The 17,703-nt window shown below is 32.9% G+C and overlaps 1 protein-coding gene across 7 annotated transcripts in view; it reads right to left on the bottom strand.

Annotated features, from left to right (window-relative positions):
• Positions 1-17,703, bottom strand: part of LOC127066163 (putative uncharacterized protein DDB_G0277255) — a 295,758-nt gene that overhangs the window by 62,160 nt on the left and 215,895 nt on the right. For all 7 annotated transcript variants that reach the window (XM_050999553.1, XM_050999560.1, XM_050999558.1 and 4 more), the window contains one exon: positions 1,768-2,034. In XM_050999553.1, coding sequence (XP_050855510.1) covers positions 1,768-1,852 — 85 coding nt within the window. In that variant the 5' untranslated portion in view covers positions 1,853-2,034. The remainder of the gene's footprint in view (positions 1-1,767; positions 2,035-17,703) is intronic.

Below are 17,703 nucleotides of genomic sequence, written 5' to 3'. Positions count from 1 at the left end.
GACTAGTTAAATTGTACGGGGGAAAAAGGGAATATTTCGTACGAGTAAAATGCATGTTTCAACTAACTTGTCCTCTCTTCTCTTGTCCTCTTTCTCTCTCTCTCTTTTTTTTTTCTTTTTTTGATCTCTACCTCTATCTCTATATCTCTATCTCTCTCATCTTTGTCGTGAGATGGCTTGGACATGAGAGAAGATATCGCGTATAAAAAAAGAAAGATATATACCTTGAGCGAAATTATATATGTACGTACGTACGTATCTGTTTCTACGAAATTCGAATAATTTGGAAAATTGTTTCTTTTTTTTTTTCACGTTGTAAAGAACGTAAAATTTGTAGCGATGGATAAAATTAATTCTGTGTAACTTTTATAACGCGTTTATAAAATTGTATTCGTTAATTTGGTAGTGTGTTTTATAAAAGGTATTATTATGAAATAGATAATTATCTTATTGTTTTATTTAGATTATGTTTATATAGGTATATATGTGTGTGTCTGTGTGTATATAGATATGCATAAATATTTAATAGGAATTCGAGAATCGAATCAAGTGTGTAAATAATCGTTTAAATCGTACCAAGCAATATGCTTCGAGAGTGCAAGCATGTGTTTACCCGAAACTCTCTTGGAAACGCTTAAACACGTAAATGCGCTAACAACGTACGGGATTATCAAAACGTGAGAAAGGACAATTTCGAGAAAGTCTACTATTATGCGAGGAGTCTGCAATATGTTCTCTCTCTCTCTCTTTCTCACTCTCTCTTTCTCTCTTTCTCTCTCTCTCTCTCTCTCTCTCTCTCTCTCTCTCTCTCTCTCTCTCTCTCTTTCTCTGTTTCTCTGTCTCGAATCTCCGTTCGTGTTAATTCCAAGAATCATATGGAATTTCTGGTTCTATCTGTTAATAGAGATTCCAACGTTTATCATGTGATTTAGAAAGGGATATAAAATCTCAGTCCGAAAAGAAAAAGAGAAAAAAAAGAGTAGGAATAAAAAATTCGCACGCGATTACTAACGGTATCTGTTAAAGAGGAAAAAAAAAGAATTGAATAAAAATTTGAAAAAAAAAATTGTTGGACGACTCGTAACAAATTTCTAACACCGAAGAAAGAAAAATACGTACGATAAATTTTGTCAAACGAGCGAATCGACAATCGAACATTGATGAATGTGAAATTAATTGTGTCGGTAAAAAATTAAATGTATCAATAAAGAAATAAAAAGGAAAAAAAAAATAGAGGAAAAAATCTGAAAAAGAATTTGGAAGAAAGATCGTTGAAAAATGTTAAGGATTTTTAACCCTCGAAATAAAAAAAGTAAATGTACGATCAATTTTGCGTAACGAAGAATCCGGGGAATCGGACATTGACGAATATAAAATTAATATTTTAGGAAAGTGATTCTATGTATCTACGAAAAAAAAAAAAAAGAAAGGAATCGATCAAAATTTGGAACGAATAATCCGACAAACTTAACAATTTTTGACGATATAAAAAAAAAAAAATAAAAAAAGACGAGAATGACGTTTAATACGTACGTAATAAAAAAGACGATATTAATATCTGTAAGAAATTAATTTTACCTGTAAAAAGGTCTGATGAAAGTACAGAAAAAAAAAAATAAATAAATAAATAAAAAAAAAAAATAAACAAGAAAATTGTTAGCGGACGTTAACGGAATTTTTTTAACAAAAAATTATATAAATACATATACATATAATAAATATATAAATTATAAAATTATATAAATAAATATATATATATGTATATACCTGATGCCGTGGCAGTGATCGTGACGAAAACGATGGCGATAATGCCGAGTGTTGAGGCGGTCGGCTGCATTATCCGACTTGTCATATCGACGATCCTCTCACTCGTGTTTTCTCTCTCTCTCTCTCTCTCTCTCTCTCTCTCTCTCTCTCTCTTTCTCTCTCCCTCTATCTCTCTCTTTTTCTCTGTCTTGTTTTTTTTCTTTCTTGTCGACGATTTCGTTCTATCAACCTTCGGGAACTTGCTCCATTCTTCTCTTCGTCTTTCTCCTGAAACAAGCCAAGAAAAAAAAACAAAACAAAAAATAATTTGAGTGTCTATTTCAAATTGCGAACATACATACATATATAGATATAAATCAATGATACGTATCAATGAATCATATGTCTTTGCTTTTATGTTTTCAAAATAAGTACGTAATTATTAATGATAATAATAACAATAACAATAACGATATTACTGCGTAACATTGAATTTTTAGGATATACTTATATATACCAAATCCTTAAATATGTACTAACGTAAATACGCGTAGTACTACCTATATCAAATAATATGTATTGTAGTGTACATATATACCGTGTTTACGGTTAATTCTCCTGCGATAACCTTATTTACGAGTGAGAACATTGTTAGGTGTTTTGCGATATTAATTGGTATTACTAAGAGAGATATGTATATCGTAAGTACATATGTATATATATACATACATACATACATACATACACATATAGTTGGACGCGTGCATTTTATTTCATTGTAAGCAAAACCATGGTCGAAACTTTTCGAGTGAACGTAACAGAGAAAGAGAGAAAGAGAGAAAGAAAGAGACAAAAGAGAGATAGAGAGAGAGAGAGAGAGAGAGAGAATGAAACCGGAGAGAAATAATATACAGATAGCCGTTGAAATTGACGAATTAAATTGTACACAGAGTCAGCAGAAACGATGACGAAGCGATACCTTCGAAAAGAACAAGATAAATATCGAAATCGAAACATTTCGGAGGGTGGGATATAGGCGAGGGTGGTAATAGAGGGGATGATGGAGAACGATGAGAGTGCGGGAAAGAAGAGGATAGTCGAAGCTTCGATGAACTTTCATCCTTTTATCAAATTAATTACGAATCGATCGAAATTCAAAGCTATCAAAAGCCGATCAACGACGTCTTTGATCGATTGACATCGAACGAAACTACTACTATGGTCGATCTATTTCCTCCTCTCTCCTACTCCCCTTCTTCTACGCCATTCCCCTTCGCTCTGAACACAATCCAGTGGAACACTTCTATCTATGCAATTTTAAAATAAATCAAATAGTAAACGTCATTCGGTCAACTATCAACATTCGTTAAACGAGTTAGACTTTTTATTCGAGGGTAACGTTTGGTCGGAAAGTTTCTAACCGGCAAAAACTGGTTCATGCACGTGAAATCTAACTTTCTCTCTCTCTCTGTCTGTTTGTATGTCTGTCTGTCTGTCTCTACCTATCTATCTATCTATCTATCTCTCTTTCTCGGTTAGCATTGAATCTATAACGAGTTCTCCCATAGAGATAGTACCGGTTCAAGGGTGTTTGCTATGCATACGAACCATTTCCATTCGCTAATCACAGCTCTCTATTCAATTGGATTTCCTGTCATGTTCCGAGAGAGTACGTGTGGTTTGCCAAAGTCATCGAGCCAAAACGATTGCCTTTGTACGATAGTCATAATTTGTTAATTTCTAACGAACCACGATCGTCGTTCGAGGACCAACACCGCATATCCTCTATTTTGATTATCCGTTTGAAGGCCGAAGAAAATCGTTGCTGTTTCTTCCCATCGTCGATTCCTTTTTCTTTCGATCTATCAGTTCTATTCGAAGATTTTTCTTTTTTCTTTTTCTCGTAACGTTCGCAATGGTTTTTTTTTTATTTAAAAAAAAATTTTTGTTTATCACGCAAAGATCTTTGGAAAAAGAAAAAAAAAGAAAGATAAATGTAAAGGCATGAGTAATCATCCCCCTATCCACCCATCCTCAACCTCGTCATAAAATGAAATCAGTAAAATGTAAACGAAAGTAGAATGAAATCAGTTAGCTATCGTATGTTTTTTTCTTTTCGTTTTCTACTTACGACGTATGTTCTTCAATTAGATCGCTATGCGTTATATAAATAATATTTATTCAATGAAGATGCCAAGTGGAATAAAGTTTAGCGTTCGTTACATTCATCAATGTGGAAATGCGCGTTTGGCAAACAGAATTATTGCCGTAGATAAGTCGAGCACGTGTGTGTGTGTGTGTGTGTGTGTTTGATATACCACGGTAAAAAAGATTCATATTGGCCGGATTGGAAAGGACGAGTGTTCTTTCTTTCGTTTTACGAAAATGTCGAGATAAATTAAAAAGAAAGAAAAAGAAGGAAATAACATAAAACACGAGAGATAAATAATAAAGAAAAAAGAGGAAGAAACATTTTAGAAATTTATTTACGATACGTCGGCGCGTGTAAACAACGGGTGCTAATTTTTCTGCGATCATCTTCGAGGTCATATTTTTATACTTCCTTTTTTTTTTCTAAACGATAATTTTTTCCTTCTTATCGCATTAAAAGTTTCTCACTTAAATGTTTATCTTTATTTTTATTTTTATCTTTTTGTTTTATTTCTACGTTAAAAATTCGTTAAATATATATATACATATATATATATGTGTGTGTGTGTGCGCGCGTGTGTGCATATGTATATGTGCAAATTCACATAGGACAGAAAGTAAACGTAAACAACACGACGCGTATCTCGATTCTCTTCAGATATATAATATAAATGGACGTATGTATGTATATATGTGCGTTGATGTTACGAGTTTGTGACATAGTCCGTATCTACATATGCATGCCGTACATACACATACATGTATGTATGTATATATGTAACAAATACATATGTAGAAAGCCATGTTGCGCTCTTGGAAATCCGTTGTTTCCGACGATTCTCTTTCTCTTTCTCTCTCTCTTTCTCTCTCTCTCTCTCTCTCTCTCTCTCTCTCTCTCTCTCTCTCTCTCTCTCTTTCTCACAATCACCGGACTTCCAATTATAATGTTTAATCAGTCGTGTAATTATACGTACGAATTATCTTCTCTCTAAGTTAGTACGGCGAACGTGTTACGTCACGAAACTTTGTTTCTAACGAGGACGATTGTTGATAAAGCACAGTGTTGAAATTCAAGCGTTCTTGAGTCGTAGAATTAATGATCCATATGTTTTCAGATAGATAGATCGATAGGATCGTAACTTATTCGAGAGGATTAACCAATTCAGAAAGATTGATTTACCAATGAGTGTTAGATACATTTGTCGATTTTATAATAACACATTACATACGTACACATATACTTATGTATATATATATATATATATATATATATATATATATATATATATTTACAATGTGTGTAAAAAAATTATCCGATCCGATCTTTTACTTATTCGATATTCTAATCGTTTATAACGTTATTATAATATATTATAATATATAAATATTACATACGATGAAAATTTTTATATCGATACTTCGTTATCGATTGGTCGATCGATCGAACGATTGAATTTTCCTTTCTTTATTTTTTTTCTTCGAAAATTTATAAGACAGAAATACATACAAATCTGGATTTCGAAGGATTAGAAAATCTTAATCGGAAATTTCGACGCGATCAGCGTAGTTGCTGTTTCTGTTCTGTCCATTGATTTACTACTAAATCGAATACGACCGAGAAGATACCTCGTTAAATTGTTTGCAGTACGCAGCTTGTTCTCGTTTCTAGTTAAGTTTCGTACACGAAGGTTCGTCGATATATTTTCTCTCTATCGAACGATTCGCGAGCTTAAATTTTCATGTTATATTGCGATTCGAAAGACTATCTATTTTTCTTTTACTATCTTATATCTTCATATTTATTTATATATGCATTTGCTATATCTTCGTACATGATTTATCTATATATATATTTTTTTTTATTAATGTAAAAGAAACATATATTTCTTCGAAGTTTACGTTCGATAAAACGATGTATAGTTCATGATAACGTTAGAAAATTCATCTTCTTCCTTTCTTATGTTTTTCAAACATAAGAATATGTATATGTAGATGTTTGGATTGTTATAGATATCAGATAAATTATATATATATATACATCTAATACCTATATGTATCTAATATATTATTTCGTACATAATCGATTAGTTCGACGATACGAAACGATACTAATAGACGAATACGTTCGGTAATACACGTTGTTTGGTCATGGTAAACTATCGAATTAATGATTTCTCCCTCATTAGTATTATAGATCTCGATGGAATTTCATCGAGATTTCCCTCTTCCCCATGATTAACAAATACAGATTTCGAATATGTATGAGAAACCAATAATTGATATGTATATATTCGTAGATATATGAAACAGATAGAGAAAGAGAGAGAGAGAGATACATTGAAATGCGAGTTGCATTTGTATAGATGCATTTAAGACGGAATAGATTCGCTAATGCTTTGTTAGATCATGGTAAATTATCGGATGAACAGTTTATCTCTCATTAATATTATAGATCTCTAAATTAAATTTTATAGAGATTTCTCTCTTCTCGAGGATTAACAAATACAAATTTCGAATATCCAAAAGAAATCAATAATTGATATGTACATACGTATTCGTAGGTAATTTAAAGGAAGATAGAAAGAAAGAGAAATTTTAAGATACATCGAAAAACGATTTATCTTTGTAATGATATTATTTAAGACGAAACAGATTTACTTAATATTTTGTTAGATCACAATGAATCATCCGATCAATTCAGCATTATATAGATCTCTAAATGGAATTTCATAGATCTCTCTCTCTCTCTCTGTCTCCTCTCTTCTAGACGCTTAACAAATATAAATTTCTAATGGAAATCAATAATTGATATATAAATATATATATATATATATGTATTCATAAGTATATAGAAAGAGATAGAGAGACATATAGATAAATAAAGAGAGAGAGAGAGAGAGAGAGTCAAACAAATATGTACATCGAAATGCAAGTTGTCTTCGGTAGAGATATTACTTAAGACGATTCGATTTGAAACTTTGCTGCAAGTTGTAAGAGGCAGCTTAATGCCTCCTCAACCCTAAAGTTGATAGTAATTCCTATTGGTCGAGCTAGGGGAAGAGGCAAGCGAGCGAACAAACCTAACTGATCGCAACGAACATAATTCTCCTTCCTTCTCTCTCTCTCTCTCTCTCTCTCCCTCTATACATATATATCTATATATCTATATACATATGGGGTGATAGTGGGGTAGTAATAGTGATGGTGGTTCTGATGATAGTAGTAGTAGTAGTAGTAGGAGGAGTAGTAGTAGTGGTAGTAAGTATTCGTCATTGAACATGGTCTTGCATCTGGCGCATCCTCTATAACATTTCCTAATTTACTTAGGCAAATCCAAGGCTAACGGATTTCTGAGAACCGCTTGCTCCGCTACTAGTAATAATTTATCTTATGCCATATACAGTCCCATCGAATTGCATGTACCCTATCTATCTATCGAATTTCTTGCGTCTAATCCATATTTAGAAATTTCCAATACATTGTGCGATTCTAAATTATTCTTGTATTATACTTATCTACGTCCATTCATTTGTCTATTATATATTATATTTATATCGATCGATATGACTTTCAAAAATAAAAAATAGATATCGTATGCGTATCTGTTATTCGATATCGCGTAATAAATTATATTCAATGGTTCGTCAATTTACAAAAAAAGAAAAGAAAAAAAAAAAGGAAAAAAGTATAAATTTATGCAGTATGAGAAATCAATGATTAATTAATTTTATGTAATGATGATAAGTTGGAATTAAATTTTGTGTGTGTGTTTTTGAAACATTCAATTTTATTCTTATATATTTTTCTACTTGAAATCATTTTAATAATTAGAAATCCTCGATTGAGATAAGGATCGAGAAAGAGAAAGGGAAAAGGACAGAAAGAAAAAAAAAGTTTATCAGACACTTCTAAGTAGGTACTTATTGTTAGAGGAGTGTGAATAAGAGGTAAAATATGAAGTTCACTTCGATGGTACTTTCTCTCTCTCTCTCTCTCTCTCTTTTCCCTCTCGTCTCACAGCGTAATTAAGAACTTTAGTTCGACTCTATCCTCCTCTATTACTTACTTTCTTCACGGCTGATGAGAGAAAGAGAGAGAGAGAGAGAGAGAGAGAGAGAAAGTTTCAAGGTCTGTACATTTTGAATCACGCGTTGTCTCTAAAAAAGTCTAAAGTTTTTTATTACTTGGAAAATTACGAATATTTGTTTTCGATCGATAAAATTGTCTATAGGATCGATCATTCAAGAAATAAATGACGAATGAAACAAAAAGAACATTATTTGTTTATATCGATAAGAAAAAAAGGAATGAAAGAAAGACAAGAAGAGTAAAAAGAAAATTAGAAGTAGTTAGAGTATCGATATCTTACGAAGAGATAACAATAGTTTCGAATAAAATAGACCAGTGAATTGTATTGTTCCGACGTTAACGTGAAATTATACGAAATTATATGTAATTACGTGGTGTAATTACCCGACTCCGTTATCACAGTCGCATCGGAATATCGTATCGTGATACGGTCTTCCGATTGTTAGGATAATTAATCGATTATGTAATTAATTAATCATGATTAGAAAATATTGAAAAAAATTTGCTCGTATTTATGTATCTATTTATTAATGTATTTTCATGTTAGAAAAAAGTACAATCTGTTAAAAAAAAAAAAATATTTTTTTTTTTCTCTATTTAATATTTTGTCTCGTATCCATATTCGATTTATGATATACGCGTAAACATGAGAGAACATACGCGTGCATAGGTTTATATGCATATATTATTTTTAAAAACTTATTCTTTTTTCGATTCTGTTTGCTGTCTCTTTCATCGTATTATGTTTATCTGGGGAATATAGCTTTTAACATAGATACATAAATGTCTATCACAGATAGAGAGAGAGAGAGAGAGAGAGAGAGACAGGGAAGAAGAAAAGTAATCTTTCACAGATACAAATACGAATCGTTGTTTTCTTTGTAGAAAAATACAATCTCTAGAGAAAACAATATCGAATTGGTAAATAAAATAGTATGTACACATACATATATATATATATATATACACACACATATATCGAGAGTTAATCGTGTAGGTAGATACACAAGTAAGTACTACTATTTTCAAAACACAAAAATTGAAAAAAAAACAAAAGAACAATAACACACCCCTACATCTACACACGAACGAACAGAGTAAACTCTGCGGAGAAAGGATTATATAAAAAAAAAAGGAAGGTGAATAAAATTTCGTCTGGAAGGATGTTAAACGATTTCGAAATCGGTGAAGCGCGCGATGTGTGGTTTCACAGAAGGGTTGCTTTTCGTCTCCTCGATCGCATGCGACCGCACATCCTCGGAATACCTTAGAAATACGCCGTGCTAATATCATCCTGGTAACGTCGCTTTAATGGCTCGAACAAATTTTCACGGTGGCTCGTCCCACCTCCTACCAGCAGCACTACCAACCACCACCATCAACCACCACCATCGTTTACCTCCACACTTCTCTATCTCTTCTCCCTCATCCGATGTTCACATGGTTTTGGTCGGTTCGGAAAGTTTCCCGAGGAAATTTGGGACCAGCCATAGCTTTTCACCATCCTACTCCCCAAAATCCCCCTTTTGTTTTCACAACCACTACTCATCCCCGTTTCGAAAATAACTGTCCTCTCTCTCTCTCTCCCTCTCTGTATCTCTCTATCTCTATCTCTCTCTTTAGCATCACGTGGATATTTCAGAATTAATGAGACACAGATTTCGTTTATCCATCCCACTCTCCCCTTCAACCCTCCCGACTTTTTCAACCCCTTTCCACAAAACACTAGAACGCCAACGGATAAACCATTATGCGATGTTCTCTCATTAATATATCTATCCAATTAATCGCTACCTATTATTTTAGGGAGCTACGCGGAACGAACGAACGAACGAACGAACGAACGGACGAACGGACGTACGTAGGTACGAACTGAACGAGAAGCATCCTCCACGTGTTTCAGCATTTTGCGTGGAATACGAAACAAAAGATCCCGTGGGTCTCTACACGCCACGGGCTACCGGAACGTTGCCATCGTGTCCCGTTAATCATGCGAGTCCGTTGTTGCGAACGATAATATCCTAAATAATAGACAAAACGATGATAAATATTTCCATAGTTGAATTATCAATGTGATAAATATATTGATGATAAAAGATTTTCATTGCTGTAATTTAAACCGAGAAATTAGCGTACGACGAACAATTACAGAGGTGTATATATATATATATATACATTTTTTTACTAAAGAAATTTTTCATACAAATTTTATCGGTAGACGGATAACGTAAGTGGTAAAAGTCGATGTTTGACCAAGCAACATCTTGGTTACCTTCGAAGTCGTACACATATACATAGACGAGATATGTACATGCATACATACATATATACGACAGGTTTGCTCAAACGCGAAGACTACTAGTTTTGCGAGATAACACGAGAGACAGGAAGTAGGATGTTCAAGAGGGGAACAATTTTCAAAAGTACGATACGACGGAGAAGCAGGAGGAGAAGGAGTAGGAGTTTTGGCATAATGAGAAAGAGAGAGAGAGAGAGAGAGGATATGTACAACGAGTAGATATATATACAACGTTGAAAATCCTCCTCTCGCATTTAGTCCCTCGGCTAGTATGCTTCGGTCTCGTTTATATTCCTTCCCTATTTCTCCTGTGCGCACCTGTGTTATATGCAGCCTCGTTATTGACTCTTTCAAGGACTACCGAAACCACAGAATATGTTGCTCCACTTTCGTGAACGAATTTCTATGGTGGTCCTATCTCTCTCTTTCGATCTCTCTCTCTCTCTCTCTCTTTCTCTCTCTTTCTCTATCTGCCTTCCGCAGCTGCTACGCTCTCGATTTTCGACCACTCGACTATATCTCTCTTATTATCTTTCATTATATATTCGCTATATACAAGATATTTATATATACATATATAACTATATACGATATATATATATGTATGTATATGTACGTATGTTTTTTATATATATTATAATTTCTTTATAATATTTTGTGATATCATAATTAGAAAACTATTAGGCGTTACACAATATTTGGATAGGAAAAAAATTTTTTCTTCGGCTAATCCCGAATTTAAATATAAGGATTGAAGTTCTCGAGCTCTCTTGGAATTTTGTACATTTCAGATTTACATACGATATATATATATATATATTCTTTTGACAAAAAAAATTCTTTGACACTAGGATCATTCGCAAATGTATATAACTTTTGCGACGATACACCCATCGTATTATATCACATTTCGATAATTCTTTTTCTATCGTATCTTCATTTCTTTTTCTTCTTTTCTTCTTCTTTTTCACGCGATTCTCTTCGTACAAAGTTTCTAGTAATTCCTAGAGCTTGCACACGAATAAAAAGAGAATTCAAAGAAAGCTCGTTTCTCCGACACGACAGGTGCTGGCAGGAATAATCATTTCCTTTTCTTTTCTTTCTCTTTTTTCTACTTCTGCAATGCAATCGTGCATTCCCTTGAGTTTAATGCATACATCGAAGATAGTTAGAGGTTCAATGAAATTTCTCGCAAAACTTTTACCTCTCTCTCTCTCTCTCTCTCTCTCTCTATCGTCTGTCTTTCTCATTCTCTTTCTCTTTCTCCTTCCCTATACCTCCGATCTCCAAATCAACTACGTGCAATCACGCTAACCGGATGTATTTTAGAGACGAGAAATCTCGAGTTTCGAACATCACCTCTTACGTTTATGCAATGTGCAAACTATTAAATGAAACGAGGGAGGATGACTCCACGAGAAAGTTCATTTCCCATATAGTTCCTCGGCAAAATGGAGATCTGTCCGAACGCCTTCATGTCATGACTTCTATTTCTTCGTCTTTTATTACCTCGCAAATTCTTTTCTTTTTCTTTCTTTCTTTCTTTCTTTCTTTCTTGTTCAGTTTTTCTTGTTTTCCTAATTTTTTTTTTCCTTTTTACCCTACCTAAAGTCGATGAACATAGCTCTGTGAGTGCTACGAGAAGAAGATAAAATGATTCCGCGTGTATATTCGTTTTGTAAAAGCGGCGTGTATACGTGATTCCTTTTTACACACGCACGTACACACGTACATATATACAAGAGGTATCTGTAAAATAAATAACTCTCTTCTTATTCGTAGGATCCCCTTTATTGCGAAAGTTTATCGTGAGGTGGTACACCACGATTCCTACGTAGAAATATATTTTGTAGAAGATTGCACCGGTTATATTACGAATGAATCTGTATAAACTTGTAAAATAAAAAGAATATTTCTTTATACAGATAATCATCTTTAAAAATATATTTTGAACGAACGAACGAACAAATGAAGGAATGAATGAATGAAAATATAAAAAAAAAATAAATAAAATGAGGAAAAAAGAGAAGAAAAAATTAAAAAAATAATCACAAGAAATGTGTCTGGATGTATATTTTGAAAAAGAAAAGTTAATCTGACAAATTAACGCAGAAGGAATATCTTTTAAAAAATTATATAAATGATGACTATCTTCATATATAAATAGTATCTTATTTAAATAAATTATTTCAACGAGTCGAATAAAACGAAAAACGATTTATAAAAGAAAAAAGAAAAGAAATATTGATAACTATAATATAATAAAAAAAAATATTAAAAAATTAAAATAATATAAAAATATTTAAAAAAAAATTACACGTGTTTTTAATCGATAATATTATTTTGTAATTGTATGTTTTCGAAATTGAAAGATACATATATATATATATACATATGTAATTTTTGTATTCGAAACTTTAGAAAAAAAAACTAATGAATAAATTTTGGATATGCATCGCACGATCGAGCATCATGGAAAAAGCGTCTAACGTGTTAGGAAATTTTACGATACTATCGAGTGAACCCGTTAGACTCGAATGGAGGTTGCTGAAGACCTAGAAATGAGGAAGATTCGTTCAGAGAAAACCAATTTCGAAGAAAAGTCGACAGTCTTTCTCTTTCTGAAAGATATTTCACCGTTCACCTAGGTTAACGAATATGTCGGATGCTCTGTCGGATGAGTTGGTATTAAAAAAAAAAAAAAAAAAAAAAAAAAAAAAAAAAAAAGAAGAAAAAATATTTTGCAACATCTTTCGTATATAACATACATAAGACGGTCCGACGAAAGTTCCAGGGACGATTTAAAAAATAAATCATTCTTTTCTTTTCAAGACTTTTTAAGGGTTGATTTATTTAATCTTCTTTCAATTCAAAAACTGCAAACTTAGACGCTTTTTTATTAACTCGAAAAAAGTGAAAATCGATTTTTTAAAAATTGCTTAGAAACTTTCGACCGATTCTGTATCTACTGACGAATCATACGTTTCGGTGACAGAATGGAGTCATTCGAAAAAAAAAAAAGAATTTCTTTCCATCGATGAAAAATTCGTTTTGTTTTCTCTTTTTTTTTTTACATCCTCAAGAATCGTTCCTTCGTTTTCGCACGGCCAATCTCGCGATTTCATTCTATTTTATTTTATCTTCTTTATACATATAAGTAAAAGGGAAGAAAAAAGGGAGAAAGAAGTAAATAAGATGGGAGAACATCGAAAAATGAAATTTCTTTGAAATTTGTCCGTTCAACTGGTTCCCACGTTGAATTTTACGTTATCATAAAGAAGAAGAAGAAGAAGAAGAGAAGAAGAAGAAGAAGAAGAAGAAGATGCAGCAGGCAAGAAAGGTAGTTACATATATAAGATGTTTTATATATTCCGAATCGTAAAGTTTCTCCGATGCAACTGTTGCATCACGAAAGAAAAAGATGGATAGATAGATAGATAGAGAGAGAGAGAGAGAGAGAGAGAGAGAGAGAGAAAGTACATACAAGATTTATTAAACGTTTCCCCTTCTTCCAAGCTCTTCTTTCCCCTCCACGAAACAATATACACAGATGCACCTCAATCGCTATATTAAAATAAACATTATCACGATGTGTAAATACACGTTATCCATTTATTTACGATTTTCCTTGTTTCTTGGCGATCTCGTTTGAAGCTCTTAGGTAGAAAATTGCTAGTCGACCAACGAAAACGGCGTACAGTCGTCTACTCGAGTAGAATTCATAGTATTACCACGATCGCGATTAGATAGAGATAGAGAATAGATAGAGGGTAGATAGAGAAAAAGATAGAGAGAGAGAGAGAGAGAGAGAGAAAGAGAGAGACGGAGAATGAGAAAGAGATAGAGAAATAGAAGACTGAAACGTGGAAGAGAGACTCGATACAACTGATTCATTGTTGGCACTGCACGTGACCGGAAAACCGAACTGCATTTCGGTATATGCCCCGTTTCAGAGCTCGGGTCTAACTCGAAATGGTTCCCAGGTGACAGCAGTAGCTACGATTTGGTGTACGAGCCGTCGAGCACAAGCAGACAGAGAAAGAGAGAGAGAATAGTAGGTGTAGAAGGGAGTTAGAGAGAGAGAGAGAGAGAGAGAGAGATGATCGTCTCTCTCTCTCTCTCTCTCTCTCTCTCTCTCTCTCTCTCTATCTATCTATCTATCTAATTCTCTTCTGCAACCCACCATTCTATCTCACTGGCACACACACTCTCTCTCTCTTTCTATCTCTCTATCTCTCGTATATATGTCTCTCATTCTCTCTCTATATGTCCTTCGCGAGCAGTTTCTCGCTCATCGAAACGTGTCCTACGTCACTTACGCTGAGAAACCACGGCTGACAGGTTTCCTACGTGTACATATACTCGATTACCGTAATCTAACATCTCACGCATATCTAAGTACTTGCTACTCCTCATCGATTCGTGTGAATCGTATTCGTCGAAAGACTTTGTCGTCGTCGTCGTCGTTGTTGTCGCATTAATTCTACGAACGAGTCTTAACGTTTATCTTCCTTTTATTGTTTAAATACGTTTTCTAGCTATGTTACATTTGAACAAAATTTATGTTATCCTTTTCTATATACATACGTATATACATATGTGTATATAGAAATGATCAACTATCGTACGTATCACATGGTAAATACGTTTTCTAGAAATTTATCAACGAAGAAAGTGATTTATTCGACGATTAAACCCGATTGCTTTGAGAAATATATTCGTGATAGTTCACGAAACAATAATTATCTTGCATATTTATGTTTAATCTTAAATGATTAATAAGATTACGTGTACGATATTCGTTAAGATTCATTGTTTCCATATTTCATTGTTTATTCGATAAGAAAGAGGAAAAGAAAAAATTGAAATAATCGTATATAACTCGACAAAAAAAACAAAAACAAAAAGAAAAAAAGAAACAACGATCCACATAAATTCTCGGTTAAAGATATTTTTTATTATCTAAATTATCGATATATGTACATACATCGATATAAGCTGTGTCGATTTTAATATTCAGTTTATGCAAACCTGTATTTTATAAATCCTGAACGATGACATTCCTAAAGTACGAGAACTCGTATTTACTTCGAAGGCTGATGCATCCCTCTCTCTGTCTTTCTCTCTCTCTCTCTCTCTCTCTCTGTCGATTGTTGAGAGGATAAGTTTAGAATCCGATCGAGAACTTTGACGGGTTTCGATTTATCGCGAATTATCTCGTATGTCTGTCTGGTGTATTTCCCCTTCGAACCCCTCTCACTCTTACCTTTCACTCACTCTATTTGTCCGTCTCTCTCTCCTTATCACGTTGTTTCCATTTGTTCGATTTTGCCCTCAATGAACATGGTACTAACACGTCTCTCATGAAAGTTGCCGAACTTGTTGAGTACTCATTCACGGATTAACCCAGACGACATCGATTTTCATCGTGATCGACTTCGTATTATCGTGAATTATCCCAAGATTTCGACGTATTCAATAAGAGAAAATGAGACAGAGATAGAGATAGATAAATAGATAAAGAAGGAGAGAGAGAAAGAGAGAGAGAGAGAGAGAGAGAGAGAGAGAGGAGACATCGAATATCAGACACGATGATTGACTTTAATTTTAAAACGAAACTCTGTATCATATATCAACGAAATATTCACTCTTCGTTAAACGATCGATCGATCTCTCACATTTTCCTCTCACTTATTCTCGATAATGATAATAATAATTAATAATAATTAATAACAGTAATAACGATAATAATAAAAATAATAATCGAGGAGCCTGCTCATAATCGTTTCAAAGTTAAAATACGAGAGAGAGAGAGAAAGAGAGAGAATATAAGTGCATTTACAAGAAGCAATCAAGATACATAAGTACCTACTTACATACACATACACATACATATATATATATATATATATATATATATATATATTAGATTGAAAATAAATCGAAAGATGAAAATTAACGATGCAGTCTGTTTGACTACTTTCTCTCTCTCTTTCTCTCTCTCTCTTTTTGTCTCTTTCTCTTCATTTTACCGTCACATTTTCAGATTTTCTCAGCTCGCGAACTTTAACGTTCTACGAAGGTTTAACGTTCTCGAGAATCTCGAGAAACGAGAAGCAAAGGATTTATGACGCACACGTGTCTCGAAGTAACTCACGTATTACCATCGTCGTCAGGAGATTTCGTCGCTGTAAGCGAAATTTTGAGCGAACGGCTGGTTGTATAACGTTCATTGAGAATGAAATACGAAAAGAGAAAGATATATATATATATATGTATATATATATATATTTGTGTATATATAATGTATGTAATGGACGCTGTATGCTGAACGCATAAACGTACAATGTTTCCAAATGAACTTAACTCTTTGTATTTTCGAACTATTCTGTTCTTGTGTAAACGTGAGAGAGTTTATAGGGTAGAGGGCGATTCAAAAGTTAAAAAGTTATCCCGAATTTTTTTTTTCCTTTTTTTTTTTTTTTAACAATATCTACGAACAGCAAGGGTATAAATAAACGAGAAAAATTGGTTCGAATGATTTTAACGAATCGATTATTACATTAATTTAGGCTAATTTTTTTCTTTTTTTTTTTTTTCTTTTAGACTCAATAAGGCACGTAATTTTACAAATTTTTCGATAAATGGTAATCGTTTTTCAATATCAGGTAAGAACTTTTGGTCCAGCCAGTATATACGTAGGAAAAATCTAGATGAGATATGTATGTATGTATGTATGTATGTATGTATGTATGTACAATAGATACATACATATATACGTAGGTATACCCAGAGAACGACGTTTTAGTTTCCTCGATAAATTCTCGGAAGACAAACGAACGTGTCCTCTTCTCTCATCTACGATTCTCTCCGACTCTCGTAGATTCTACTCGGTGCAAAACACATCGACTTTCCTACCTTTTATCTTGTATTTCAATTTAATTTAGAGGGATTTAACGAAGAGAAATTTTTAATTATTTATAGTTTATATATATATATATATATATGCATGTATGTATGTATGTATGTATGTATGTATGTATGTATGTATGTATGTATGTATATAAGTATGTATGTATGTATGTATGTATGTATATTTTCCGTAAATTCTATACAATACTCTTAAAATCAATTGATCAATGTTATTGTATAAATAAGATTATTCCGTTATTTACAATAATTAAATTCAATCCTGCAATTCGTATTGTCGGATTTTCAACGAAATAGGATAACCGATAGAATTATAGTATCAGTATCGAATATATGGATATCTACATATAATATATATATATATATATATATATATATATATATATAAAGTTCAGGTAAATTAATTTAATTAATCTATTAACTATCATCGTTGTTAGAAATTTTCAAGAAAAAAGCTTCATCGATATGACTGTAATATCGAGTATTAT

Source organism: Vespula vulgaris, chromosome 9, assembly GCF_905475345.1.
Source record: "Vespula vulgaris chromosome 9, iyVesVulg1.1, whole genome shotgun sequence".
Lineage (NCBI taxonomy): Eukaryota > Metazoa > Arthropoda > Insecta > Hymenoptera > Vespidae > Vespula > Vespula vulgaris.
Note: the sequence above shows the minus strand (reverse complement) of the source record. Positions and strands in the feature narration are given on the sequence as shown.